The sequence below is a fragment of the Hirsutella rhossiliensis genome, assembly GCF_020360975.1.
Source record: "Hirsutella rhossiliensis strain HR02 chromosome Unknown scaffold00013, whole genome shotgun sequence".
NCBI lineage: Eukaryota > Fungi > Ascomycota > Sordariomycetes > Hypocreales > Ophiocordycipitaceae > Hirsutella > Hirsutella rhossiliensis.
In genome coordinates this window covers 1018918-1045414 of record NW_025408679.1, presented here as the reverse complement: position 1 = coordinate 1045414, position 26497 = coordinate 1018918, and the positions used below count along the sequence as shown (strand labels likewise).

The window sequence follows — 26497 nt, the reverse complement described above, 5'->3', positions numbered from 1 at the left end:
CCCAGCAGAATTTTTATGTAGAGGCCCTCTTCTGAAAACAGACGTACACAACGCCGCTAGGGCACTGCCAGGGCTCCTAATATTCCTTTCGCGATAACCTCACTTTTTCATGACTAGCCATACTACCCACTCTTTTTGTGTGCCGGAGAGCCAAACCTGTGTACCGGCTAACACGGCCGTTGGTCTGTGACACACGCTGGGCCGTGACAACTACGCCTTAGCCTAGATCCTCGCGAGGCAGTCCCATGTTCTTCGTACCTAGTCCGGACAACCCCGTGCCGTACGTACATACATTGCACCCGCAGGTTTTTCCCCTTTGAGGGCCGACAAAGTGGTGCCCTGTCGACTCCCACAAGGCAAATACGAGGGTACGCATCGTCTCCACTTCGCAAGGCAGAAACACTGTGAGTGAGTAGTTATGCAATCCCCGCCCATTGAAGCTGTGTGGGTGCGAATCCTACAAGACGAATTATTAACTTACAATAATTACTTTCACGTCCGGTTGCTCTTGCGGCTGCCTGCATCAGGTCGTATTTCTGACCAAAGTAGCCGCCCTCTATTCTGCCAAGCCGAATGCAACCGGGCGTCAGGCTCAATTCACGCCTCGTTTACGACTCATGGCTATGCATCCGACATCGCCATGGGCCTCGTGATGCCTAGGTCGCTGCCTGCGCCGTGATACGAGGTGAGGGTCAGCAAGACGCTACTCCACTGCATGTAACGGCGCGAGCATCACATGGTACACAGGCAGATTCCATACCGCGGCCATCTGATTCTGCGGCTTGGAAAAGCCAAAAGAGCCGCGAACATTTCTAGGCACCGGCGTGAGAGGGACGGGGCTCGGATCTAAACGAGCCGCGGCGGGATGCTCTCAGAGTACGCGAGTGCGTCGAAGGATATATAAATCCATCCTCAACCCGAGTTCCTGCACCAGCCTTCTTGCCTCCCATCATCCTTCAGAAATATCTTGATCAACATTTCGAAGCGCTACGACACCATCGCCACCATGCTCTCTACTCTCGGATCTGTTCTGCTTCTCCTTGGCAGCACTGGGCTGACCAACGCTGCTGTCGTCAGCACCGGCACCGTAGAAGCCAGAGGTGAGCCTTGGCCTCGACTCCTTTAGAATGAACGCTTTATCTTCAATGCGTCGCAGTGGTGAGAATGATGTTGAATGGATTGCTAAATCTCAGTTACAAATGTAGCTGCTTCTCCCCCGTCGCCGCTGCAGCCCGGCATCGCCGCGAACTGCAACAAGTGGTACATGGTCAAGCCGCACGATTATTGCGCCGCAATTGCGGCCGAGCACGGCATTTCGACGGAAAAGTTCATTCAGTGGAACTCGGGCGCCGGTCCCGAGTGCAAGTCCCTCTTGTCCGGGTACTATGCCTGTGTCGCGGTTGACAGCGAGCCGAAGCCAACACCCGTCAAGCCCGAGAACGGCATCAAAACGCCTTCTCCCTTCCAGGCCGGCATGGTGAAGAACTGCAACAAGTTTCATTTCGTCCAGCCCAAGCAGACTTGCCTCGACGTCGAGCGCGCGACTGGAGCCAAGGTCGCGGACCTGATCAAGTGGAACCCGGCCATTGGCCACGACTGCACCACCATGTGGGCAAAGACTCATCTCTGTGTTGGCGTTGTGGGTTAAGCCTGCTTCTTCTGCTGTTGAGTGGTACGAGAGCCTAGCGGCCGTTGGACATCACGAAACATACCAGAGGAGGTGCCCACGTTGGATAATGTATTGCGATGATGGCGACATTAGAACGACCGAGCAGCATAGCCATAGCATAACAGCAGATCAACCAGTATAAGGAAACGGTCAAGGGTGTGCCCTCGTGGCGTTGAATTACTACTCCATTTTCCTGGATCAACTCTTACCCGTGACTCGTAGTTTGTCTAAGCTACCAAGTCGAGGGCAGTAGACCATCGCAGGGAAGCCAGTTATATCGTTCTTGGCTCTTCTGCCTTGCATCACGGGAGGGCGTGTGACCTTTGGAGCTGTCATCCCACCATAATGTGCCTACCGCGGCCGAGTCAGCGTCGGCTCGAAACAGGCGTGTGGGGGATCCTCGGGATAGAGGTGGAGAGAAAGCTCGGCATTGATTTGAAAGTAGCAAACTGGTGGTGATCAATGGCTCATGTATGAACCGCAGAAATTCAATGCCCGATGCCATTAAGACGGCTATCTATATTAATAGCTCGAATGAGGCCCTAGAAATCTCAATTGGCACTATTGCTTCCGGTCTTATTGATATCCATTGCCTTGGTACAAGATCTGTCACTGCATGTATATTACAATGCACGTTTTTCTGTGTATCCTCCCCTTCCTCGCTGCTGGAGCCCTTTCGGCTCCAGCTATCGATGCCTCGCCTGGCAAAGATATTCCATAACCCCCACCCAGCTAGAACAGACGGCTAATTCAAACTTGAATCAAATCTAGGTATGTGGTTCTCACTCTGCGTAGACGGCCCTGCCGCCCTCCATGTGGGCAATCCCTGCTCCTAGATCTAGTAATATAGAATCCTTCTCGGAGAGCGAAGAGACCAAAGCAGGACCCTCTCAAGAATCAACACACACGAGCGGGATGGTGCGCCTTTGGCCCTGAGACGCTGGCCCATATTCAGTGGCCAACAAGAGCCTCCGGATAGCAGGACCCTAGTCTAGACCAAGGTCGCATGGTGGGAGGGCGGCCCCGCATCGTCAAGGCATCGGCATCGTGAGCCCTGTGACGTCGAGCGCATCTCCACCATTGGCGTTTCCCCTCCTTTCCATGCTGCCTCTTCCTTGCCGGGACTTCTTCTCTCTCCGTCCCTGTCTTCTGTAACGTATTCCTTTGAAAATCGACAAGCTTTGTCCGGCCATCGCTCCACAAGACCCAGCCCGTCATGGCCGCCGCCGCCAAAGCCGCTGTCCCTGACAAGGACAAGATGAGTGTAGGTTGGAGCTGCAGAAGCAAAGAGTAAAGCCGAATAACCGAGGCGGTGCTTGCAGAACCTCTCGTTTGTCCTCAACGCCCCGCGCGACGTCTGCTTCGCCGAGCAGCCCAAGCCGGCCCTCGGCGACGCCCACGACGTGCTCGTTGCCGTCGACTACACGGGCATCTGCGGCTCCGACGTGCACTATTGGCAGCACGGGTCCATCGGCCACTTCGTCGTGCGCGATCCCATGGTGCTGGGCCACGAGTCGGCCGGCACCGTCGTCGAGACCGGCTCCGCCGTCACCGGCCTCGGCCCGGGGGACCGCGTCGCCCTCGAGCCCGGCTCCGGGTGCCGCCGATGCCCGGACTGCCGCGCCGGCCGGTACAATCTATGCGAGTCCATGGTCTTTGCCGCCACGCCGCCGCACCACGGGACCTTGACGGGGCTGTGGGTTGCCCCGGCCGATCTGTGCTATCGCCTGCCGGACACCGTGTCGCTGCGCGAGGGCGCCCTGGTCGAGCCGCTCGCCGTCGCCGTGCACATTGTGCGCCAGGCCGGCATCCGCCCCGGCCAGTCCGTCGCCGTCATGGGCGCCGGCCCCGTCGGCCTGCTGTGCGCCGCCGTTGCCCGTGCCCACGGCGCCGCCACCGTCGTCAGCGTCGACATCGTCCAGGCCAAGCTCGACTTTGCCCGCCGCTTCGCCGCCACGCACACGTACATGCCCCGGCCGCGGACATCGCCCCCAGACAACGCGGCCGCGATCCGGGCGCACGCCGGCCTGCCCCGGGGCGCCGACGTGGTCATCGACGCGAGCGGCGCCGAGCCGTCGATCCAGACCAGCCTGCACCTGGTGCGCATGGGCGGCGTCTATGTCCAGGGCGGCATGGGCAAGGCCGACATCTCGTTCCCCATCATGGCCCTGTGCCTCAAAGAGGTGACGGCCCGCGGCTCGTTCCGCTACGGGCCCGGCGACTACGAGCTGGCCATCCAGCTCATCGCCAGCGGCCAGGTCGACGTCAAGCAGCTCATCTCGGCCGTCGTGCCTTTCAGCCAGGCCGAGGAGGCCTTTCGCAGGGTCCAGGAGGGGCAAGTCATCAAGATGCTCATCGCCGGCCCCAATAACGACGACAATATCTGACATGCCCCGGCAAGCTCACGGCAACGCCCGTCCGGGGGAGGTTGCCCACGTCTGGTAAGCAGCCTCGTCAGCCTCAAGCCATGCCGCCGCACCGGCCTGTCCAGCCGGTCAGCGTCGTCATGAGCCCGTACTGCTGCGCTGTTGTGTGCATGTCTCGAAGGAAGCAGGAGGGCAAGGTAATGGGCTCGATGAATCTTCGTCGACTTTCTCTTTCCACGCACAGCGGGACACTAGGGGGTAGTGCGAAGTGGGAAAGCTGTAAATATCACACTTCCACCGGCGCTGTCAAAGCCATCTTTCTCGCTATCCTTGTCCCTCTCCTAACACGCACATGTGCATGGCAAGGGTCCATCTCTCCCGCAGTACCTAGCAGAGCTGAATCGCCTCACCCACACACCTCACGCTCGCACACACACACAGGACGGTAAGCATGGGCTCATGCGTGTTATGTGCATCACCAACCATGTCAGCCATCCCTGTCCCGCCACGTGAGCAGCCAAGGCAGACAGAAATAGATGGATGGCTAGGCAAGGGGGGATCGCGGAATCCAGCCGCGCCCGGTTTCCTCGGCGCTGACGACATGAATTCTCCGTCGTACAGGCAGTCTCATCTCTCTGGCCCTGTACCTGGCATACACTGACCTGGCCTTGTGAGAGTCCAAAGATCTGGACACGCATCCTCTCTTGTGAGAACCACTCACCGACACATCCCCACTCCGCCGCGGCTTTGCAAATGCAGACTTTGCCCAACAATAGGTGGGAGCACGTCCCTCTGTGCGCGATGTGCCCACGCGCCTCTCATTTCCCCGACAGATCCTCCCGAATTCTCCGTAGGCGTGATGAGTACTGCAAACCTACCGTACCAACCAACCATCGCATGCAGCCGCGGCCATTTGGCCGTGTCATTGGTCAGAAAGCCTCTCACTGCGACATTGAAGCCTTCGCCGGACCCCCCCCCTCAGCCCCCGTCCTCTCAAGAGTCGCGTCTCTCCATAGACAGGAGACTCCAAAATGGATTAAAAGAGGGCATCCGTGGCTGATCTGGCCACGGCCCGTGCCCCCGCGGCAGCCTGCTGTGGTCCAACCCTGGGACTCCATCACAGAAAGTGTGCGTGCGGCTGAGGGGCTGCCAGGGCGCCCTGTGGAGGCCCCTTGTCGCCGTGATCAATATTTCCGACGGCCCTGGCTGTGGAAGCAGCAACAATTAAGCGACGCCTCGCTACTCGCCTTTAAAGGTCTCGTCCCAGGCCGGGGGCGGGGAGGGGGGCGTGGCAGATGGAGCGGGTATAAGAAGGCGGCAGGCAGCCTCTCGCGCGAGGAGCTGGAGTGAGTGCTGAAAGAAAGAGAGAGAAGAGAGACTGTGTGTACGAACGCAAGAGGAGGCAAAAGCACATCATCGTAGCCCAAAAAGGAGGCATGAGGTGAGAGTGTCAACGGCGCTATTCGGTAACGAGGAAAAGTCGACGACCGAGCAAAGAGTCCCCCTGACCACCCAACGCCGTTGTCGCCATACCCGAGAGCCATCATGTACGCCATGGAGCAGCAGCCGCCGTCGCAACAGCAGCAGCATCAAGGGTATCAGGGCCACCGCGACATCCTTTCGACGCCCGTGTGGCTGCTGGCCATCCGCATTGCCCAGGCCGTCTTGTCCGTCGTCATTCTCGGCCTCGCCGCCTCGGTAGTCCACGATGCCTACCTCGACGAGCTGGGCCTTGCCATTGCAATCGTACGCCTCGTCTTCTTCTCTCTCTCTCTCTCCCACATTGTGCCCATGAGTCACGCCCAAGGTCGAAGTCCATGTAGATGAGATGGACTTTGAAAGAGGCTGGGTTATACACGTGTAGAGCATACGCTGACCTTTCTTTCACCAGTCCCTCATCACCGTCCTCATCGTCACATACTTTGTCGTAACGGAAAAGGTGGCCGCCTGCCAACCCGCCTACCATATTGTGGCCGTGCTGGCCCTCGACGCTTTCCTCTTGGTCCTCTGGCTCGCGACGTTTGCAGCCGTGGCAGCGCGCCGGGCTCGCTTCGTCTTTGACGTGGCTGTCGATGGCTGCTCCAACAACGGCGACCTCTTCAACAGCAAGACCTGCTTCGTCAAGCGGGCCGTCATCTTGTTCAAGCGCGGCGCCGATACAATGTCGGCTGCGGCTGGAATCGGAGCACTCGTGTGGTGAGTGGGATGGAGCATTGCCTCTCCTCCGGCGGTGCCACGCTGACAGGGTTCAACTTGGGCGACAGGATCCTCTTCATCGTCACCTTTGTCTGGACGCTTGTCCATTTCCTCAAAGGCCGCAAGCAGGGGCGTTTCCCGCTCAGCACCGGCAGCACCGCCACGGCCGAGACGAACCAGATGGATCCCAAGGTTGAGCAGCAGCAGCAGTATCAGACCCCGATTCAACAGCCCCAGGTCCATGGCCAGTACCAGCAGCCCACTCCGACGCAAAGCCCGCCTCCCCAGCCGGCGCAGAGCCCGTATCAGCAGCAGCCGCCGTTCTCGCCGCCTCCCGCAGGCACTTACCCGCCTACACAGGGCCAGCAGCAGCAGCAACATCCCTATAGACAATACCCGCAGTATTCGCAGCCGCAGCCGCAGGCGTACCAGCAGCCGGTGCAGCCGGTGCAGCCGGTGGGGAGCGAGCTGCCCGCGCAGCAACCGCCGCAGACGTATCAGCACCAGTGATGGGGCGCAGTTGATGGATGCCGGTATAGCTTTTGGGACATGAAGGAATAGATGTGAAATGTATTGCGACGCCTGCGGAGTTTTATACCTTTTTTGAGAAGCAGTTAATGACCCTGTTAATCATGATGCAAGTTGCGTCATGTACCGAGTCAATATGGCCTGCAAAGAACGTCGGACAAGTCCAACTTCAAGTGATTCTTCGACCCGGGGCCCTCGATGCTCTGTTGCTGCATACCGACTTCTTGTTGTTGAGAAAGTGAGGCATTCAAGTTTAAGCCGTCAAGTGCAGACGAACTTGTAGGTGGCCCCAGAATGGAAGGCGGTCGGGCGGGCAATTCTGCCGGCCCAGCTTCTCCTCTGCCAGCCAGCTTCAACCATGATTTTGGTCCGTCAGACACCCTCGCCCTCTGCCAGGTCGTCCAACGCTCCCTCTCCGCGACGCCTCTCCTGTGCCCTCGCGCCTCCAATTGACGGCATTTGGCCCTCAATGGCCGCCATGGCCTCGCAAAAGCCCCGCGACGAGCCCGAGAAGCGCCTCGGCGTGCCATCGCGCAACCCGCTGCCGCTGTCCGCCTCGCAAGAAGCCCAGGTGCGCGACCTCTACTATGCCCGCGTCCGCAAGCAGTGCACCGACGAGATCAAGGGTAAGCAAGAGGGCCCTCGCGCGCCGTCCGGCCCGCCCGACTGACCCCCCCACGCGACCACCAGCCTTTGCCGCCTGCGCCCTCGGCCGCACCTTTTCCGTCTCGTTTGCCTGCCGAGCCGAGCACCGCGCCATGAACAGCTGCATGAAGCTGCACGCCACGCAGCAGGAGCACGACGCCGCCCGCGAGGAGTGGTTCGCCCTGCGCCTCGAGCGCCAGCGCCAGCGAGAGCACAAGGCAAAGGTCGCCGCCGCCCAGGAGGACTTTATGCGCGAGTGGTGGGGGCTGCCCGAGGACGTCCGCCTGTCGCGCCAGAGGGATCTCGAGAGCCGCTACGGCGAGGAGCGCGTCGGTGGCATGCCGGCCAAGGACCGTCCGATGCAGGGTGGCACGGGCACCACGGCGAGATGACACGGGCCGGCGCCGGCGACGACTACGACGACGACTACGGACCATGGAGTTTTGGAGACTAGGCGCAAGGCAGGCGTTGCATTGCTCACGGCGTTTTTCCTTTTCCTCTTTATACAGCTGCTTCTCTGGTTTCCCCGGCGCCAAGTTATCCGGCAGGGCTCTCTAAAGACCACCGCAAGTCTTTTCACGCCCCTACGCTAGAATGCTCACGATGGACCAGCGGCAGTCCAGGTGGTGAGTGAGCGGTCTCGTGCGCAAAGACCAGATCGGCCATGTGGGGCCGAGCAACCCCGGAGCTCCGAGATTCAGCACAACCGACGGCGCCATGACCGGTCGCGCAGGTGCCGATGAGCCGGGCGTTTGTGGCGCCAGCCCATGTTCGGGACCCCTCCAAGGTCTCCGTCTCCCCTCTTTTCTCTCCTCCGGCCGTGTTTACCCAGCGGCCATGACCGCCTCGGTGTGTGCTGGTGAATGCGCCATTTGACGCCGCGTATTCGAGTTCCTCAATGTATAGCGGAGGAATTCATTCAAGATGGACGTTACCGGGGGGGCCAGGAAACAGCGGTGTGCAGGGCAATCGGGCGTATGCCGACCGCAGAATGTGCTCCTTTGGCCGCCAACGAGAGGCCCCAGGATGTCTAAGTTGTACAGAAGATGTGCCGCCGGGGCGCATCATGGATGCTCCAGGTACTCAAAGCCCGTCGAGCCAAACATGCAATGAAGACTCAAAGGCGGCAAGCTGAGGGCATGCCGTGGCCACCTCCCGCCCCTAGTCTGCCCGTGCCGCCCGCCCAGCCCGCGTGGGGAGGGTTGTGAGACACGAGAGAGTTGCAGCAAGGCACGTGGAGATGTCTTTCTTCATAAGATACTGTGGTTTGTTCATACGGAAATATGCTCCTCTTGGGCCAGAACGAGAGACGTCGAAGCAGAGTCTCCCCTGTCTCTTGAAAACCATCAACCAACCTCGCCTCTCTGATCACCCACACCCTCTCACCAGCGTCCACGATGAGGGCCAAACAAGACCATGACACAGAATACAAGCCCACGACCTTAGATCCAAGGGCTCCTTGAATAGATTAAGCGCCCGCCCACGACCCCGCGTCCGGCTCACACCCCGGTCCTCCCCGGCCCTCCCCGGCCTCGCCGTCCAATAAACGACGCGCCCCCTCAGCAAACTCGCGCCTCCGTCCAAATCCCAAGCCCGCTCTTCTCGGCCGGGCGCTTAATCAACAGGCAAAGGGGAGGCCAAAGGGGCCAATCCAGGGTCGCATCACACTGCAGCAGCAGCGGTTACTATTTTCGGCGTCCCCTTTCCGGTGCGCCGCTGGAGACGTGATTCGACGGCGGATGCGTCTGCAGATCAGACCCTCCTCGTGTGAGGATGGGAGATGGAAATGTAACTGTGCTCTTTTCTCCGTGCTTGGCCTCTGCCTTGTATATATCTTGTGTGAGCCCCATCCTGGCCCACCTCGACTCGCTTCTGCTCCTCGTGCAGCAGCAAGGAGAACGACTTCATTGCTTGCTCTCCATCACCCACCTCCAACGACTGACCGCAAGACCAACACGATGCGATGAGAAGGCATTGGTGATATCACGACGTTCGGCTTCAGCCCCTCCGCCTCACCCCAACTTTGCCAGCAACACCGAAAAGCGGCCTCCCGCCCGCCCAGCCCAGCATGGTGGCCCAGCCCCAAGGCAACCTGTCTCTCTTCCCCAGCCCGAGCTCGTCCGAGCCTCCGCACCTGACCCGGCCGCAAGCACCGTCGGCACCGCGCGGCCAGCCCTCTTCAGGAGAGCCTCGAGGGCCGAGAACACAGCCCGTGCTCCGTATCCGGACAACCGACGATGACTCCGCCCAACGCCCGGCCTTCAGGCCCATCGAGTTCGATCCGCCTCGTCGGGATCAAGGCCGCGTTGACACATCTGGCCACGGCCACGGAGACGGAGACGTCGGCCCCGCGCCCTCGTCGGAGCCGCAGCCGGCCCTGAGATCCATGTTCCCCATGTATAATCCCAGCCTGCCCCTGGACCAGCAGCAGTACGCACCCACCCAGACGAGCCCAGCCCAGTTCCCCCGGGCAGTCATCAGCCGGCAGTCGTATTACCAAGAGCCGCCGACCTCGCCGGAAGCCGTGGGTCGCCGGGAACCCGCCCCGGAGAGCAGATGGCCGCCCGCCAGGCTGCCCGCCCGCGAGCCCTCTGCCATGCCCCGGCCGAGCTCCACAAGCCAGCTCAGGGGCCTGTGGAAGGCCGCTAACGGGTGGAAGGCACGCGGCTCCGAGGGCCGCGTCTACTGTCTCTCCCTGTCGAGGCTCCGTGACGCCCCCGTGTACACCTGCTCGTCCGCCTCGTCGCAGCCCTTTTACAACCTCCGCCTGGATCCCACCTCGGCTTCCGCCTACGTCGCCATGACCCGGCACGACCCGGGGAAGCCGTACAAGCCCCCCAAGCCTGACGCCGTCTCCTCCTCTCCGTCCGGTAGCGAACACAGCGGCAGCAGGTCCTCGGACACCAAGGGCTGGCACGAGGCCCTCACGACGACCCTCGAAGAGGATTCCCGCAGGCACCCGCCCCACGACGGCCTGGTGGCGCTGCTCATGCCGACGCCGGCTGCCAAGATGGCCCTGGAGAGAGCCGACGACCCCGTTGCTGTCGCGACGGCCGAAAACGAGTGCGCCCGCCTCGTCTGGGATGACGACGCAGCCACCCACTTCCTCGTCCACCCGGCGCTCGCGACCCCCTTCAGAGCCACCATCGAGGGCTTCCCCGCCTACTCGCGCACAGAGTACACGCTCGAGCATCACGAGTCCCCCAAGCACCTTGCCAAGCTGACCCGCGACGGCACCGGCGGCGGCTGGATCGAGATCGACACCACAGTCGCCTCCATGATCGACTCCTACTACATTATCGACGTAGTCGTCGCGGCTCTGATCCTCGTGGCCTCTGCCGACGACAGAAACACGCCGTCTCCTCAGGAGACCTTCGAGCCGCCACCGCTGCCGCCACGTGCAGTGCTCGCCGGCGGGACAAAGCGCAGCTCTAGCCGGTTCGGAGTCCCGGGTATGCGACGCAAGGATAGGAAACGGAGTGGGCGAAAAGTAGAAGAGTTTGAGATGGACGTCGAGAGTCAAGATGGGAGCATGGGCAAGAGCAGCGGGGTCAAGCGCGCCGAGTCCAAGCACGCCGAGTCCAAGCGGCCCTTTGTGCTCCGGGCGATGATCAAGGTCGCCAAGGGACTGTTCAAGTGCGCCATGTGGGTGGCGACCATCTTGTTCAAGTGCGTGGCCGGCGTCTTCAAGCTGTTGTATAGATGCGTGGGGTCCAAGTATTGAGGTGTTGATGGCGAGGTGAGGGCGTTGTGGCGTGTCTTGCAACGCGATATATCAGTCTCCTTGCTCTTTTTACGGCCATCTGAGTTACTGGGGTTGGGCGGACAGGACCACGACAGACGTTGACACGGAATCATGACAGACGTGGATTAGAGCCGCGATACCCATTGGTAACATGAACGATATAATATCCCTGGCGCCGCCGCCGCCGGAAGGCGGAGCTCCTCAGACGAGCAGCTCATCGCTTCCGTGTCCGCACCATGATTTTGCTGCCTTTTCTGGTCCGCCCTCCCGATGTTGCCGTTTTTGCCATCTTTGCCCTCTGGGTTTCCAGTTCCCTCTCGGCGTCTGTCAAGGCCTTGAGCTTCTTGCGAGCGTGCTCGAGCTGTCTCTTGAGTCTTCGGAGTGCCTTAGCCCTTTCAAAATCGTCATTCTCGCTCTTCTTTGCTCCGTCCTCTTCGTCTTCTTGGTCCGCTCCCAGGGCGTCCTGCAGCGCCTCGTCTCGCTCCTCCACGTCATCGGTGAAGATGATTTTCCTCGGTGCTTTCCGCTTTGCCGATTGGGGCAGTTCATTGTCGTCATCATCGTCCAGATCTTCATCGTCGTCATCTTCCTCTTCCAATCGATCCAGCCCACGGGTCAAGACGACCTGCTCCTCGAGGCGCGCAACCTCCTTGGACACAACCTGGCGCATCGTGCGCACGTAGCCCATGTCCTGCGTCTTGAGTAGCCGGACCGTGTCGAGATCCAAGGCCTTGTTGCCGCGGTCGCCTTGAACAGTTCCATTCCAGCTCTTGCCGCTCGTAATTCTGGATCCGGGCCCCTTGCGGGACATCATGCCAAAGTAAAACTCATCCTCGTTCCGGTCGGCGGCCTTTTGCCGCAGCGACTTGAGCTGGGCCTTTTTCTTGCCGTAGTCCTCGGCACGCAGAGAGTAGTCCTGCAGGCCGGTCAGCAGTCACGCAACGCCATGAAGACGTGGGGGCAAAAAAACAAACCTTGTGCTTCTCGAGGAGGCCCAGTCGGCGGCGCTCCAGGGGCTGCGCTCGCTCACGGTGCGGCCGCCGCTGAACGGCGTTTCGCATGGAAGACATATCGAACGCTTTCCGGAGACGATCACGTTTGGAGAGGGTCAAGAGACGCGTGCGGCCACTTTTCTGAGCGTGGGATCTGAAGTTGAGGTTGTCGATGGCTCGAGGCGGGAAGGTGGCAGAATTATGGAAAATTTGGGCGGTGAGGTTGAGAGTGGCCTGTCAAGTCACGTGCACCCCTCTGCTGCGCCGACACACGGTTCAGTGGGTCTCTTGATCTCGGCTTCTCAAGACAACTATCGCGGGTATATATTCTCCACCCACTCCACTCACAGACGTCGTCCGACTGGAGACAAAGCCTTTTCTCTCTGCCTTGGTACCTTTGGAAAAGGTGCAAAAAGTGTTGGCGTTGAAAAGTGGCAGAAGTGTGTGTCTCTGCCACTCTGGAGGAGAATTGTCTTCTCACCGAGGAATCGGGGACAAACTCGTCGACACTCGACACGCTCTGCGTGCATATCGTCGTGGCGTTGATCTCCAAACTTGACAGGTTTGTCTTGCATTCCTTGACTCTCTCCCTTCATATCTAGAGTTCCCGAAGCTCGTAATCCCCGTGTCCTGCCTCCTTTTGAGGCTTATCAGACACCAAGGCCTCCCAAGCAAACGTGAGAAGCGCCGTCAAACGCACGTTTGGACAGCTAGCCAAGACACCGTGTAGCAGGAAATTGCGGCCGTAACGGGGAGTGAGTTGCGTCTCGACAGAGCAGACTCTTGAATGCATGCAAGATGTCCAACCAAGATGATAATGGTGACGCCGGCGGAACGGTGACCATCTTGTGGTGCACGAAGCCCAAGTCACAGTGTTACAAGCTCTCGATGCAGCTGCTCACCGAGTCCATCCACTCTGCCGAGTTCTGTGGCATTCAACCTGGTTAGTGGCTGTTGCCCTTAGAACTCGCACTCGTGCCGTCTCACCTTGAAAGCGTCGACGTATTTCGTAACGGTACCGTGCATTCGGTCGCCGTTTGGCTCCACGACAGTTTGGCTCATGTCGCTGAGCAGGGCGCGGAGCTTCTGAGAGCTGAGCTTCGGAAAGTTGGGGCACTGGGGCGGGTGTGAGCCACCTATGAAAGGCATGCCCAACGGGCCACGAGGGAGCCATACCTTTTCTTCCATAACTTGTATGGTCTCCTGGATTTGCGTCTCTGTCGAGTAAAGGCTGCGTCAGCACGTCATCGACGCCTCGACTTCTATTCCATGTCCTCCAAAAACCTACCCATGATGCTGGCGAGCTTCATCGACCCGGCCGTGGCGGCCATGGCAGCCGGGATGCAGGCCGCAGCGCAGTAGAAGAGAGAAGCCTTTGTGCGTTAGTGTAAAACGCACGTTCTGCGACGAAACTTGATAAACTCACCTTCATCTTTACTTGTCCGCGTGTCTTATTACCTGGTGTTAAAGGCTCCTGTACAGCAAGCGATCATTCATCCGCCGTTCAACTGAAACGACGTAGGCAGAAAAGGCGAGCACGCAGCCTTATACGACAGACTACTCTATAGTTCTGCAGACGACGAGTCCTGGTGGAGTCAAATGCCCGATGCTCCAGAGTCTACTAACTCAGGGCAGCTGCATAGCGTCGATTTCGTTGTACGGCAACCTCTGAGACATAGACCATCGATCGGCAGTCTCAAATGCTCTTGCTGAATTCCGGTAGCCTTGCACATGACACCGGTAGCACAACTTCACAAGGGATGATGCCAAGCCATCCGAATTTCAGTAGCCTAGCTGGCCAAATCCAAGGCACCACAACCGTTAACAGGGGCCTGCGCTCACGGGGCATATACTGCTTTCAAGCTGTCTTATTGCCGAGTCGGGTTCCCTGGAAGCCCATGATACGATGGGAAAGGGGTTCGCAAATTGATGGGGCAATCCTTCCTCGTACCGTAACCCTTGACGTCAGCTGGGTAGCAAGGGCCCCCAATCAAGATCCGAGCTGAGTGGACCTGGACATACTGGAACTAACTGGGACATACATCGTCATTTCGTTTCTACGGATACCACTGAGTGACGGCTGATTGAGATCCAGGGTGTCGGTTGCCCCAAACCTCAAGCGATGGCAACATCTCTCCCAGCAACCAGAGCAACTGGAGCGGCGGGACGGAGAGACAAGCGTCCTGCTTGTCGGCCCCGAAGAGATAAGGTTGCTTTATTAGCGTAAAGACAAGGCAAGCTATTTGAGACGCCCGGCCATAATCTCCGAACACTGTCTCCTCATTCCTGGCGATTTCATGGCAAGGGGACATCGAATAATGTGCTCTGCACGGATTCCATGCGCAAAATGGTTAGAGGGACGAGAATGCAGTCAGCTACCCGTTGCCGCGGTTGGATGTCTGAAGCGGAGGGATGGTATTGGTGACCGGTCCTCGCACAAATGAGAGCGCCTATATATACCAATATCCACTCACTCTGCCGGCGCCATCCTGCTTGACTGGCCTTGGATGTAACCAGTCACGTTTCCAGCAGAGGAGTGAAAATACATGTCAAAATGAGGGTCCCCCAATGGGTTTTGGGCTTCCTTTTGCCATATTTGGCAGTCGCGCAGTTTCAACCGATCCTGAATCTCTGGGATAAGCGATTTCTCAACTATCAGAAGCCTGGGCCGACTGACTGTAAGAGCCCGCCGAGCCATCGAGCGCTCTCGCGTATGTGCACGCAGACTCTGATATCCACGATGCAGCTCGCAGCCCTTGTCCCGGCCTCAACGCCCTCGCCAACCATGGCTTTTTGCCTCGAAACGGGCGCAACGTCAACGCTCTCGACATCATCCTCGGGCTTTTCCTCGGGCTCGGCGTTTCGCCCGAGACGAGCGGCATCGTCATTGCCTTTGGCTTGGTCTCGAGTCACAATCCGCTGAGCCTGAGCTTAGACCTCGAGGATCTTCGGAACCATCACTTTGTCATTGAGCATGACTGCAGTTTCGCCCGCAATGACGCCTTGATCGGCGACAATCTCAACTTTAACCCGAAGCTCTGGGCGATTGCGCTCAAGGAGATGAACAAGACGTCCGTCGTCAACCCCTTCAACTTTGGCAGAGGCAAGGCTGCCCGTGTCCAGGACCAGAGGAGACGCAACCCCAGGACGGTGTATGGGCCTCGGGCTTGGTTCAATGGCTTTTCCGAGGTCGGCCTCGTCCTGTCCACCCTCGGCACCGTTCCGGGCTTGGCCAAGCTCGAGTACGTCAGGAGCCTCGTCGAGGAGGAGAGACTTCCCTATCACCTTGGTTGGAGACCGAGGCCCTTCTTCTGCAACCTGGCCACCATGTTGGGTGTCGGTGCTGCGTCCGTTCTTGGCGACAACTACCTGCTGCAAACGGTTGCCAGCGTCGTCCTGTCTACGCCGTCGGTGAGTGATGACGGACATGGAATTCACATAGGCAGCAAGCTGACAGGCCACAACAGGAAATTTTGCAAGTCTTCATCCCGCCAAACTTGGATTTCCTGCCCGAGTTGGAGAACATGATTCTCTCCCTCGGGTTTGATAATGGCCCGATGAAGAAGCTGAGCAAGGCCTTGCACGCGGTGAGCAAGCACAAAAAGATTGTGCACCGCTCCACAGGCACAATGCAGAGCGTAGCATTGCAAGACCTGATTGCTGCTTTGGGGGGCGACAACGACCTCCAAGGTTCTTTCGCCGGGACGCTGGAGTCTGGACTGGAGAATCAGGAACAGGCTATCAAGGCGGATTAGGGCGCCATCGCCGCAGTTTCGAGTTGTTCGTAATAGCAGCATCGTCATGAATCATGATCAATCCGGCATTCACTAGGACGGCTAGGAGGTGCTACGGAAATGTGGGATATGTTGATGAGTAGAAAACTCTCCAGCGGTATATAGGCTGGCTAAATGCTGATTATTTTGGCTGGGTGTACTTTTCCACTTGTTGAACGACGAATACAAGTGCGCGCGGCTTTGCACAACCATTTGCTCGCCATCTTGATGCCGCCATCTATTTCATGGTCACTGCAGCATAGTGCTTGTGAATGTATATGCTGAGGGGACTTTACTGTTTCTTCTGTGCAACATCGGTCCAGCTTCACCCTATTTCGTGTGGAGAGCTTTGGACGCCAGAAGCACTGAGCCTCGGTGCAGCAAACACGATGGGGTATGTTTCAAAGCAAGTAGACATCGGATCCCTTCAATTTGAACGCTGATCTGGAACTCTCTCTCGTTGTGCAAAGCCGTGTCTCAGCAGGTCGTGGAGGAATGCTCTTTTGAGGACGCGAGATCCGCCTCTGCACACCAGTACACGCCCACCTTCACAATGGCACCGGACCACTTGATTGGAGCTGGAACAGACTGACGCGGAATGCTTGAAGCTCCAGTCCTCGGCGAGACAAGACTCAGTTGGCATCATCGCCGAGCATACAAACACGAGCTCGAGAAGATGGAGCAGACATCCAGTCGTTGATGATCATGGCCAGGTATGGGCTATCACGGAATTCTATCCAAGCTGTCGGCGGCTACGGCACGAAAAGAAATAGCGAGCACGCCCTTGATTGCAATACACAGCTGGTCAATCGGGAATGGAATGGTCGTGTATAGCCCATGTCTAGGCCCCGTCCCATAGGCAGACAAGAAAGAGGAAGAAGATGTGGGACTTTCCTGCTTAAAGTCGGAGATTTCTGGCCGTTACTCACCTTCTCCAAGGCAGGTTTTTGACAGTCATGCAGCCGTGTAGCCAACTAGCTACATGATGGGCATATATATGCTCATATAGAACCAGCTTTTACTCCCGTCTCGCCGGCGGCATCGTTCATTCATCCCGACCTAATCTTTCCTTTCTCCAATCACCGCAACGCGCTCCTAGTGGCGCCCTGTCTCTCTCTCTCCATCATGAAGTACCTATTCGCTCTCTTTCTCACCTGCCTTTTCGGCTGCGTCATCTCCACCCCCATCCAAGCCGGCGCACGCGACGTCCAAGGCGACCTCTTTCAATCCGCTTCCGAGCTGTCAGAGATGGAGGCCAAGAAGGTGCCCGACAACAGGATCTCGAAGCCCAACGAAGGGTTTCTCGGCAGCGCCGTTATACTTCCTGGGCTCGTGGGCGCCTTGGGAGACTTGTTCAAGGGCATCGTGACCCAACACCTGCCGTTAATTGGCGGCCTCGACAAAAGGGACTAGACAAGATTTTAAATGGGCCTGAGAAATCATGACATGGGGTCATGGGTGAAGAGGCTACGACATTAACTGCGACGCCGACGTGGCACGCGGCTGTCTGGGTAATCATGGCCACGTTACCGTGGCTGGAACAAAATGACGCACGAAATCAGAAGGACTTGTAGGCTCTGAGCTTCTCCAGCGATTGGCCAGTGCTGAGACCTCCGGATATGTATTAGTCGTTTACATATAATTCGTAGACAGAACAGCGAAACTCCCAGGAGGTCTTTCATAATACCAGGGGGCATGAAGGCATTGGGATCAAAACTACAGGTCTCGCGCCAATGCCGCTCACTCATGTTGTCACAGGGGCCAAAACACTCTATGGTTCTTGAGTCCATCTTCCAGTATCCACTCGGCTGTGAGCGGACACTGAGTTGTGTCTGCGATATCTAGAGGAACGAAATTGTCACCAAAGAGGCCCCAGATAAGGATACTCCTGTCCAAAACACCAAGCTCCCCGTCTCTCCTGTGGCAGAAAATTCCATCACAGTTGGCCCGTTCATTAGTACCGCGACATTCACCGAGTCGTCCTGTTGACTATTCGAAATATACCGACGGGAGCGAGTAAGAGCCCTTGACTTTGGACATTACCGTCGGCAACTCGTTGTTTGACAAGTGTATGATCTAGCTTTCCCATCTCACATTTACTCGTGCCGGGGCCTGGTCTTAAGACGGCAGCTTCAGCACTTGGCGGGCCATTGAAGAACCCTTGGCATCGATCGAATGAACCAGCTCAGTTGCACAGTCGCGTGTTACTTGGGTAACTCAACCTGTGCCCTTGCCAGCGAATAATTTTCCCACCCCTCTGCCGGTCCCGGGGGTGGCTCGATTTCAACTGTATGGCAAAGCTTCAGACGCTTTAATGGAATATACAATGCCACCCTGTGCGGCAGTGGTAGTTTTGCATCTGGCCGGCAAAGGGGTCTTGAATCCTCCGAAGGAACCCCAGCACCGGTGACATTTGCATACCACGCTAGGATATAAATCGATGTTTGAATCCAACTACAGTATAATACATGCTGGGTCGTCGTAATACTTTTCCAAAATTGCAAGTACCTCTGTTTCCAGGTATCCGCGGGAACAAACCTCGGGCGAGTGAGTGGCGCTATAGTCACATTATCCCCATCTCCTATAGTCGGCCTTGCTGCCTACAGCGCACTCACATGACGCCGGATGCGAGCATCACTTTACAAAGATACATGGAGAGGCGGATATAGGCCTACATGAGAGACCATGACGCCGTGGACAAACTGTACCAAGTAAGTGCCCCCCTTTCTTCACCGTGCTGCGTGCTAAGGAAAAGGCCGACAGATGGCAAGGACCCTAACCGGGAGAGCGAGTTACCTGGTATATCAGCAGCACACTGATGAACTCGATGAAGTAGTGGGTGAGCAGTGGCACCTGTTACTCTTTGTAGCACTTCAGTCATTGGCGGTTCGCTAATACGAAAGGCCATTACAGAGAATACATGTTCTTGGTTACTCTCAGCCGGGTTAACTGCCATTAGCAAGCTAACATGCTCGACTATGAAAGATGGTGAGCAGCCCTTTTGCCTGCAACCCTGTAAGTCAGAGCGCTGACACGAAAAAGCTGTTATAGGATGTGAATTAAGTGCTTTCCTGTGCTGGTGATCCAAGCTTAGTACTGCAGCCCAGCTGACAGTCATGAAAACATCAGCCTGTGGCTGTCACCGAAGCCCGCTGGTTCTTGTGCCATGCCAACGGCGGAGATGGCCTCTCGACAGATCTTCGCTTCACCCTAATAACCCTAACCGCGACGACTTGGCGTTCCGGGCAGTTCATAAAACTCGGTCCCAACAGACGGCGACCTCCGAGTAATGTACAAGGCGAGGAGGCAATGATGATGATGCAAGGAGACCGATCAGGCAAGGGTAGCAATTATGCGGGTGGGGAAGGATGCTTGAGGTATCGTGGAGTCGACTCGTTTCGCTACGGCTGCAGGCATTAAGAAGCTTCATTCGAGCATCCGCTATTGGTCACAGCAGGTCCGATCAGACAGGCCAGGGAACACGTACACGCCGGCTTCTAGGGCTTGCCAGGAAAAGGCAAGGCCAAGCAAAACAAACATGAGAACGCGGCTTTCGGATCATCGAACTTTCGTCGGGCACGTTACAAGGCCTTCCAAGCTTACCGAGTCTCAACTGCTTGTCCGGTGTCGTTACGCGCGCATCTTACATGACCATGATACACTATAGTACAGAGGCGATACAGCCGGCGAGAAGACACGCCAGGAATCGCAACAGGCACTGGGTAATCTAGCCCCTTGAACGGAGCTCGAGGCCATAGGGCGCCAGCTGCTCGTTGGTGATGTTGCTTGGCGACCGCATAAAGGCATCCTCGCCCTTCATCGTCTTGGGGAAAGCAATGACGTCCCGCACCGACGCCGTGTCCGTCATGAGCGCCACCAGCCGGTCGAACCCCAGTGCGAAGCCGGCGTGCGGCGGACAGCCGGCCTGGAGCGCCTCAAAGAGGTGCGAAAAGTCGGCGATCCTCTGCGGCGGCATCTTCAGGACGTCGCGCATGATGAAGTCTTGCACCTCGGCCACGTGGTTACGCTCGCTGCCGCCACCGACTTCCACGCCATTGAGCACCAGGTCGTAGGCGGCGCTCCTGGCCTCGAGTGGTTTGGTGAAGAGGAGCTCAAAGTCCTTGTCAGACAGTGGAGCGGTAAACGGGTGGTGGCAGGCAGCGATGCCCGCCGCTCCGCCCTGGCCCGGCTCACCGTCGTCGACGGGCTTGAACATGGGGAACTCGGTCACCCACGCAAACTGGAGCGAGCCCGCGTCTCCGAGACGCGGCTTCTCCATGTACCCCTGCTCGATGAGCGCTCTCCATAGCATGGCCCGTAGATCGCCAAGCTTCGTGGAGCCCGAGTGGTGCTGGCCAGTGGGTTTCTGGCGGACTTGAAAGACCACGAGGTCCCCGTCTTTAATCTCCCCCTCGTCCTTTGCCAGAGCCAGGACGCTCTCGTACTCGGGGCCAAGCGAGGAGAAGCCCCGACCAGGCTTGCTCGAGTCGCATACGAGTATCTGTGGCATGCCGTCGGGATTGTCGCGGATAGGGGACGGCAGGGCATCCATAAAGGCAGTTACGAATTTGTGAGCCTCTTTGGGCGAGCAGCCTTTCAGGGGAAGCGTGCAGAACTCGACAAGCGGGTCAGGGAGGTTTGCGATCATCCTCAGAAAGTGGCTGATTGGCTCCACTTCTTGAATGGCATGGATCCGATTTGGTATTCTCAAGTCGGGCTTGTCGGTGCCGTAGGCGGCCATGCTGTCGGCATAAGTGATTGTGGTGAAAGTATGGGCATCTGTCGTAGCCGTGGGCGCGGAATCGCTGTGAATGTCGGCTATGAACGGTATCCTCAGTCCGTGGACGGATTTGTAGCTTTGGGCCGGGCGAAGAGCGGAGAGGGCTTTGAGGATGAGATTGCTAACGTCCCTGATGACATCGACTGATGTCGCATAGGCCCATTCCATATCGAGCTACAAGGGGGGGCAAGGTTAGACTTTGTACGGATGCCAAGGGAATTGGGTGCTGCTCGCCTGAGAAAACTCAGGCTGCCTGTCAGCTCGCAGGTCTTCGTCGCGAAAACAGCGAGCCCATTGCATGTAGCGGCCGAGGCCACTGGCCATGAGAATCTGCTTGTACTGCTGCGGGCTCTGGCTCAAGGCATAGGCAGTGCCCTTGTTCCGGGTGGGAACTAGGAACTCTCGAGCACCTTCGGAAGTGGACTTGAACAGGGTGGGAGTCTCGATGTCGATGAATCCTCGTTCCAGCAAGCTCTGGCTCAGCACGCCTTTGAGCCACGACCTGAACCTCAAGCGAGCCTGCAGCTCCGGGTGGAAGCGTATCTGAAGATGGCGCTTTGAGGGCGGAAAGTGAACACCGGGGGTGACAATGAGATCCTTGGAAATGCTGTTGAGAGGCCTGATGTCGCGTAGCGTGACGGTTCGCTTGGTGGTGCCCGGGGATTGCGCATCATCGGCCGGAACAGGGTCTTTGACGGCGCGGACGCGGACAGGCGACAAGGCGAGGGTCTGGCGGAACTTTTGGTGGACGAGGTTGTCGTCGACGGCCTTTGAGCATATTTGGATGACCTCGCCAGAGGGGGTGAAGAGGTCGGAAAAGGAGAGGAGCTTGCCGACGTTGCGTTGCTTGCCGAGGAAGCCTACGAAGACGTCCTCGGACTCGGTCTTGGGCGGTAGAGGGGCGTCGCGGTCTGGACAAGGAGCCAGCATCAGCGAGGCGCTCTGAACAGCTTCACGCAGTGGCCGTACACTTGTTCCAGAGCTGCATGAGCTCTTCCCGCCTGGCCTGCGGCCGTTGGCCAGGCTCATCGCGGGCTTGGGAGTTGGAGTGGCGCACCAAGCACCTGGCGAGGGATGACGGCCTCTGAAGGGCGCCGTCACGGCCACTCAGGGCGACGCCGCAGCGACACGAGCGAAGCATCATGGCCGAGGAGGCTCGTGGCCCGAAATGTCAAGCTGGTGGTGAGGAAGTTTTGGTTTAGTCACCGCTCTGGTTGGGACTCGATTACAATCTTCCGGGCGGGTACCTGCAACTCAGGGCACCTGCAACCAGGGCACCTCCTTGCCAGAAGAGAGCAGTGACGGGCCGAAGGAAGTGTACACGTATGTTCAGCTGAGCACGAGGAGCATGGAGCACCTGTCAATGACGGCGGATTTCCAATTCTTACGCCGTATCGCGCTCGTCTTTAGATGGCTGCTCTAGGTGTAACTTATATTACCAAAGTACATTTTGGCGGCAATATTCCGCTTCAATTGAGCCGCCGCCCCACATGACGCCCCAATAAATTCTCAACTCGCCCGAATCTTTTCTCTCTTTTTTTCCCTTCTTCTCCATCCCTTCCATTCAAAGAAACGTACGCCCCCCTCCCCCAAACAACCCGCGCCCGCTCCCGTGGCTAACTCAGCTCTGCAGATGATGAGAACCGCGTGTACAATATGATGCAGATGCCGCTCTTCCGAACCTCCGGACTCTCCCTTCGGGGCATCAGTGGTCTGGGGGCGAGGCAAGTGTCGGTATTGTGAAATGGGCGTCCGACACACCGACCTTGTTACAGCATCGGACGCGATGGAAAACAGCTCTGATTATCATGAATGGAAGGTGTCTTTTTTTTCCTTTGGGTCTAGAATCTGGAGGCTGGGCTGGCTGTCTTTGTTTCGACAGGGGCATTGGCGACTCTTGACCTGTTTCCCATGTCAAACTTGCCTCCTTCGCAGTGGAAGTCCACGTGAAGCTGCCCTGCCCTTGTAAGGGTCGCTCAACTTGTTTCTAAACCCTTATGTATCCCAGGTCTGTCCTGCATCATGCTCCCGCCTACTGGCCGTTTTATTGACTTGCGACTGTTATGTGGTCGCGCCGCTTGATCTAGTCGCACATGTTCTCTTGTGATTCTGTAGACGGAGAAATGTACCTCGCACAGGGTGGACCATTCGACGGCTGGCTGCTTGAGTCCCCGCACTAGTGTCTACCAGTTGAAGTTCTGAAGTTGCCGACTGGCCGGTTTTGCCGTCCTTGGATTGCAAGCGTGAGCGAATTGATACTGAGCTCCAAGTGTGCGTCCATCTCCCCGTGCTCTTGCCGGAGCAAGGCCAGATCCCGAACTCTGGTGCATGGCGGCCTCAAGGACCGTCTTTTTATTACGTAGCTTGGCAATCAAGGGATTGATTATCGCGTCTAACGCGGAGCAAGTGCAGGTTGAGGTGACGCTGTGTAAGGGCTGGCCTGATTGAGAGCCTAAGTGTTCTTGCCCCGGCATGAGATGGGCATAAAAGGGGTCTGCGGGTGGTCATGTCCTCGCCTTTTGTTCATTTAATGCCTGCTCATGTACTGTGCATTCTAAGGCGCACGACTAATTAATTAAGGTCCTGGTAGAAACGCGCCCCAGCTTGCATAAACAACAATGACGTAGCTCTTGAATCGTCGTAAACGGGTGCCCATCAGTGAGCACTTCCACCGGTGCTCCTCGAGGCACCTTCATACCCGACGGTGGCCATCGGAGGGGAGGCCATTCTGAGTCGAGCGAGGGAGGCTCAGCCGTAGACGCAGCAACCCTCCGCCAGAAGAGAGACACGCGGTGTCCATGCCAAGCATCAGGGCTGTTCGCAAGCTACGGAGGCCATGGCGTCAGTGGGTGGGGGAGGACTGCCTTGGCATCTTGGGTGCCTTGCTGGATAATGCCCTTTTGTTACGTCCGATGAAGAAGCCAATGATGGAGCAAAGGACGCAGTGACTCAAGACGGCGCCGGAGAGACAAGTGCGGAGAGGGATGACGAACACCTGCTGCGGTACAGGGCCTTTGCTGCTGTAGAGCGCCGAGTGCGCAGTACGGATGGATACCTGTGGTCCAAACAGTCTCCCGCTGCCCCCGCCGCCATTGACCCAGGCGTCGGCCACGCCTCAGCGTTAGCGCACTCGTACCAAGCCGGCCCACCTAGGGAATCCATGCCCAGCCAACTCCCAACCACCATCACGGCTGACGAACGGCATCTTCACCAAAAGACTGCTTGGTCTGCCCATCGTCTCCGCCCGGCAGAGCTGCCGCCGCCCAGTATCCTTTTTATCCTCCTCCCACGTCTGTTCTTCCCTCCCTCTGCGGCCGCCCTCGTCACCATGTCGAGCTCTTTCGAAAAGTCCGTCAAGGGCGCAACCAAGATCAAGGTGCGGCCTCTCGTCTCGCAACGTCGCCTTTCCGCCCTCTGCCCATCACTTGCGTCACTCACCACCGCCCGATTCCCTTGCCCTGTCTCGCCTCTCGCTCTCCGCCTCGCGCAGCCTGCCGGCTAACCTCGCTCTCTCTCCGCAGAATGCGCCCCCAAAGACGAAATACATCGAGCACATCCTCGTCGCCACCCATTCCGGTGAGGCGGGCATCGGCGAGGTCTTCCGCGCCCTGCAGCACCGCCTGCGCGACTCGACATGGACCGTCGCCCTCAAGAGCCTCATCACCGTCCATCTCATGATCCGAGAGGGCTCTCCGGACGTGACGCTCGTCTTTCTCGCAAAGCATCGCAACATGTTGTCTCTGGGTCACATTTCAGACGGTTGGTTGCTTCTCCCCGGTCCATCGTCCCTTCTAGCTGACGCATCATGACGGCGACAGCGCAAACTCAGGGCAGAAACATACGTCACTACGCCAACTACCTCGCCGAGCGCGCGCGCGCCTACCGCGACACGAGAACCGACTGGGTGCGCGCCCCCGAATCCAGGCTCGAGAGGCTGTCGGTCGACAAGGGCCTGCTGCGCGAGACCGAGACGGTCCAGCACCAGATCTCGGCCCTCGTCAAGTGCGATGTATGTCGACGCCATGCTCCTCCGTTGCCACGCCGACTGATTTTCTTGCAGGTTCTCGAGTCAGAGCCCGAAAACGAAATCACCATTGCCGTCTTCCGCCTGCTCGTCTTGGACCTCCTTGCCCTGTTCCAAATGGTGAACCAGGGACTCATCAATATTCTAGGTGTGTCCTTGCGTCCGGGCAATGTCGGCTCCCTTTCAACACACTTACCCTGACTCTTCTAGGCCACTTCTTCGAAATGTCCAAGCCCGATGCGGAAAGAGCTATGGACATTTACCGCACGTTTACGAGGCAGACAGACGCAGTCGTGCAGTATCTCAGCGTTGCACGCCTCCACGAGCACCATACGCGCGTCGAGGTGCCCAAGCTGAAGCACGCTCCCGTCAACTTGGGCCGCCAGCTGGAAGAATACCTGAAGGACTCCGACTTCGAGGTCAACCGGAGGCAGTACCTCGCTGAGCAGGATGCCAAGAAGAAGGGCATCAGGACCGCTTCGGGCAAGACGGCCAAGGCAACTGGCCTAGCGTTTCCCAAGCCCTCATCGCCGGCCGCCAACAACGCCTTTGTCGTCTCCGGTGACTCGAAGCCTCAGGCTAACAAGGGGCCAGACCCGGACCTCATCGACTTCTTCGACTCCATAGAAGAGAATCAGACCACGATGCAGGTGAACCCGCAGCAGGCCCCCGCTGTCCAGATTAACTCAGCGCCGTTTCAGCCGCAGCAGCCCGCCATGTCCTTTCCGCCAAACGGATTCGCCCCGCAACCCACCGGCTTCGTGTCCAACGATCCCTTCCAGCAACAGAACATGACGTCGCAGCCGCAGCAGCTTCAGCCCAACTTCACGGGGGCCGGCTTCGGCGGCTTCACGCCCATGCCCCAGCAAGGCTTCCAGCCGGGCGCGCTGGGACCCATCCCGCAGAACTCGACGGCCAGCTTCCAAAACCAGGGGCTTCCCGGCCAGCAGCAGGTTGGACTGCAGCCGATGCAGACTGGCCAGACGACGAATCCCTTCCGGCAGTCGATGCTGATGGCGCAGCAGACGGGCATGCAGAGCAGCACGCCTCGCTTTTCGGCGGCGAGCGGCACACCGGCCTTGAACCGCCAGTCCACGAACCCCTTTGCCCGCTCCCCTCCCCCGGGTTCCTCTCCCTTCCAGTCGCAGCCCCCGGCCGCCGTGGCGCCGCTCCAGCCCATGGCCACGGGCACCAATCCCTTTGCCCGGAGCAGCCCGCAATCCCTGGAGCAGCAGCAGCAGCAGCAGGGCCAGATGCAGGCGGGGCTTTTGCCGCAGCCGACAGGGACGACGAACCCCTTCCGCCACGGTGCCTTTGTCAACCACGCCACCGGCATGGGTTGGCAGCACAACCAGGCCCCCATCGGCGGCGGCATCGACCAGCTGTCGACGGTGCCCGTTTTCCCGCGGCCGGCGCAGCAAACACCCTGGCAGCAGTGATGCCGTCAACGCCTCTCACCCCTGCCACGGCTGCATAGGCGCTGGTGGGGATGCGTAACCTCTGCGTTTTTCGTTTTTCTCGTCAACTCACTCATCATATTCTTCCCAGCTTGCCGGCTCGGCTTTTCCGGATTCCGTGCTTGTTGTCCCCCTTTGTGCTTTGCCCCTTCGAGAAGAGGATTTCTTTGCAGGCCCGATACGTATTACATCAACTCAGCGAGGCGTTGTTTGGGGAATTCAAGATTGCACCCGGAGGAAGAACCACCGCGGCATGTCTGCCGAGGCAACATGAGGCCAACGAGGGAGCGCGGCGAGGTCGGTTTGGACGCGGCCATCTCTG

The 26497-nt window shown here is 58.3% G+C and overlaps 10 protein-coding genes across 10 annotated transcripts; 8 read left to right on the top strand and 2 right to left on the bottom strand.

Moving 5' to 3' along the window:
* Window positions 1–1006: 1006 nt before the first annotated feature.
* On the top strand, window positions 1007–1648 carry HRG_09666 (uncharacterized protein; the record flags this gene model as incomplete). Its single annotated transcript, XM_044868137.1, has 2 exons — window positions 1007–1100; window positions 1206–1648. 2 exons carry the CDS (start codon window positions 1007–1009, stop codon window positions 1646–1648), a joined length of 537 nt encoding a protein of 178 aa, XP_044716718.1.
* Window positions 1649–2885: 1237 nt separating this feature from the next.
* On the top strand, window positions 2886–4056 carry HRG_09665 (alcohol dehydrogenase groES-like domain-containing protein; the record flags this gene model as incomplete). Its single annotated transcript, XM_044868136.1, has 2 exons — window positions 2886–2933; window positions 2992–4056. The coding sequence occupies 2 exons, from the start codon at window positions 2886–2888 to the stop codon at window positions 4054–4056; spliced, it is 1113 nt and encodes a 370-aa protein (XP_044716717.1).
* Window positions 4057–5580: 1524 nt separating this feature from the next.
* Window positions 5581–6741, top strand: HRG_09664 (membrane-associating domain-containing protein; the record flags this gene model as incomplete). The annotated part of the gene is made up of 3 exons (XM_044868135.1): window positions 5581–5781; window positions 5927–6231; window positions 6300–6741. 3 exons carry the CDS (start codon window positions 5581–5583, stop codon window positions 6739–6741), a joined length of 948 nt encoding a protein of 315 aa, XP_044716716.1.
* Window positions 6742–7237: 496 nt separating this feature from the next.
* On the top strand, window positions 7238–7796 carry HRG_09663 (cytochrome c oxidase biogenesis protein cmc1 like domain-containing protein; the record flags this gene model as incomplete). Its single annotated transcript, XM_044868134.1, has 2 exons — window positions 7238–7385; window positions 7450–7796. 2 exons carry the CDS (start codon window positions 7238–7240, stop codon window positions 7794–7796), a joined length of 495 nt encoding a protein of 164 aa, XP_044716715.1.
* Window positions 7797–9472: 1676 nt separating this feature from the next.
* On the top strand, window positions 9473–11128 carry HRG_09662 (acetylserotonin methytransferase-like protein; the record flags this gene model as incomplete). The annotated part of the gene is made up of 1 exon (XM_044868133.1): window positions 9473–11128. The coding sequence occupies one exon, from the start codon at window positions 9473–9475 to the stop codon at window positions 11126–11128; it is 1656 nt and encodes a 551-aa protein (XP_044716714.1).
* A 235-nt stretch (window positions 11129–11363) lies between these two features.
* On the bottom strand, window positions 11364–12219 carry HRG_09661 (utp11 protein; the record flags this gene model as incomplete). Its single annotated transcript, XM_044868132.1, has 2 exons — window positions 11364–12065; window positions 12124–12219. The coding sequence occupies 2 exons, from the start codon at window positions 12217–12219 to the stop codon at window positions 11364–11366; spliced, it is 798 nt and encodes a 265-aa protein (XP_044716713.1).
* Window positions 12220–14695: 2476 nt separating this feature from the next.
* Window positions 14696–15896, top strand: HRG_09660 (peroxidase, family 2 domain-containing protein; the record flags this gene model as incomplete). Its single annotated transcript, XM_044868131.1, has 3 exons — window positions 14696–14819; window positions 14888–15552; window positions 15609–15896. The coding sequence occupies 3 exons, from the start codon at window positions 14696–14698 to the stop codon at window positions 15894–15896; spliced, it is 1077 nt and encodes a 358-aa protein (XP_044716712.1).
* A 1143-nt stretch (window positions 15897–17039) lies between these two features.
* On the top strand, window positions 17040–17327 carry HRG_09659 (uncharacterized protein; the record flags this gene model as incomplete). The annotated part of the gene is made up of 1 exon (XM_044868130.1): window positions 17040–17327. One exon carries the CDS (start codon window positions 17040–17042, stop codon window positions 17325–17327), a length of 288 nt encoding a protein of 95 aa, XP_044716711.1.
* A 2314-nt stretch (window positions 17328–19641) lies between these two features.
* HRG_09658 (tRNA synthetases class II (D, K and n) domain-containing protein) lies at window positions 19642–21838 on the bottom strand (the record flags this gene model as incomplete). Its single annotated transcript, XM_044868129.1, has 3 exons — window positions 19642–20868; window positions 20929–21605; window positions 21664–21838. 3 exons carry the CDS (start codon window positions 21836–21838, stop codon window positions 19642–19644), a joined length of 2079 nt encoding a protein of 692 aa, XP_044716710.1.
* Window positions 21839–24022: 2184 nt separating this feature from the next.
* HRG_09657 (ANTH domain-containing protein) lies at window positions 24023–26157 on the top strand (the record flags this gene model as incomplete). Its single annotated transcript, XM_044868128.1, has 6 exons — window positions 24023–24070; window positions 24216–24453; window positions 24513–24703; window positions 24755–24866; window positions 24929–25368; window positions 25426–26157. The coding sequence occupies 6 exons, from the start codon at window positions 24023–24025 to the stop codon at window positions 26155–26157; spliced, it is 1761 nt and encodes a 586-aa protein (XP_044716709.1).
* Window positions 26158–26497: the final 340 nt, after the last annotated feature.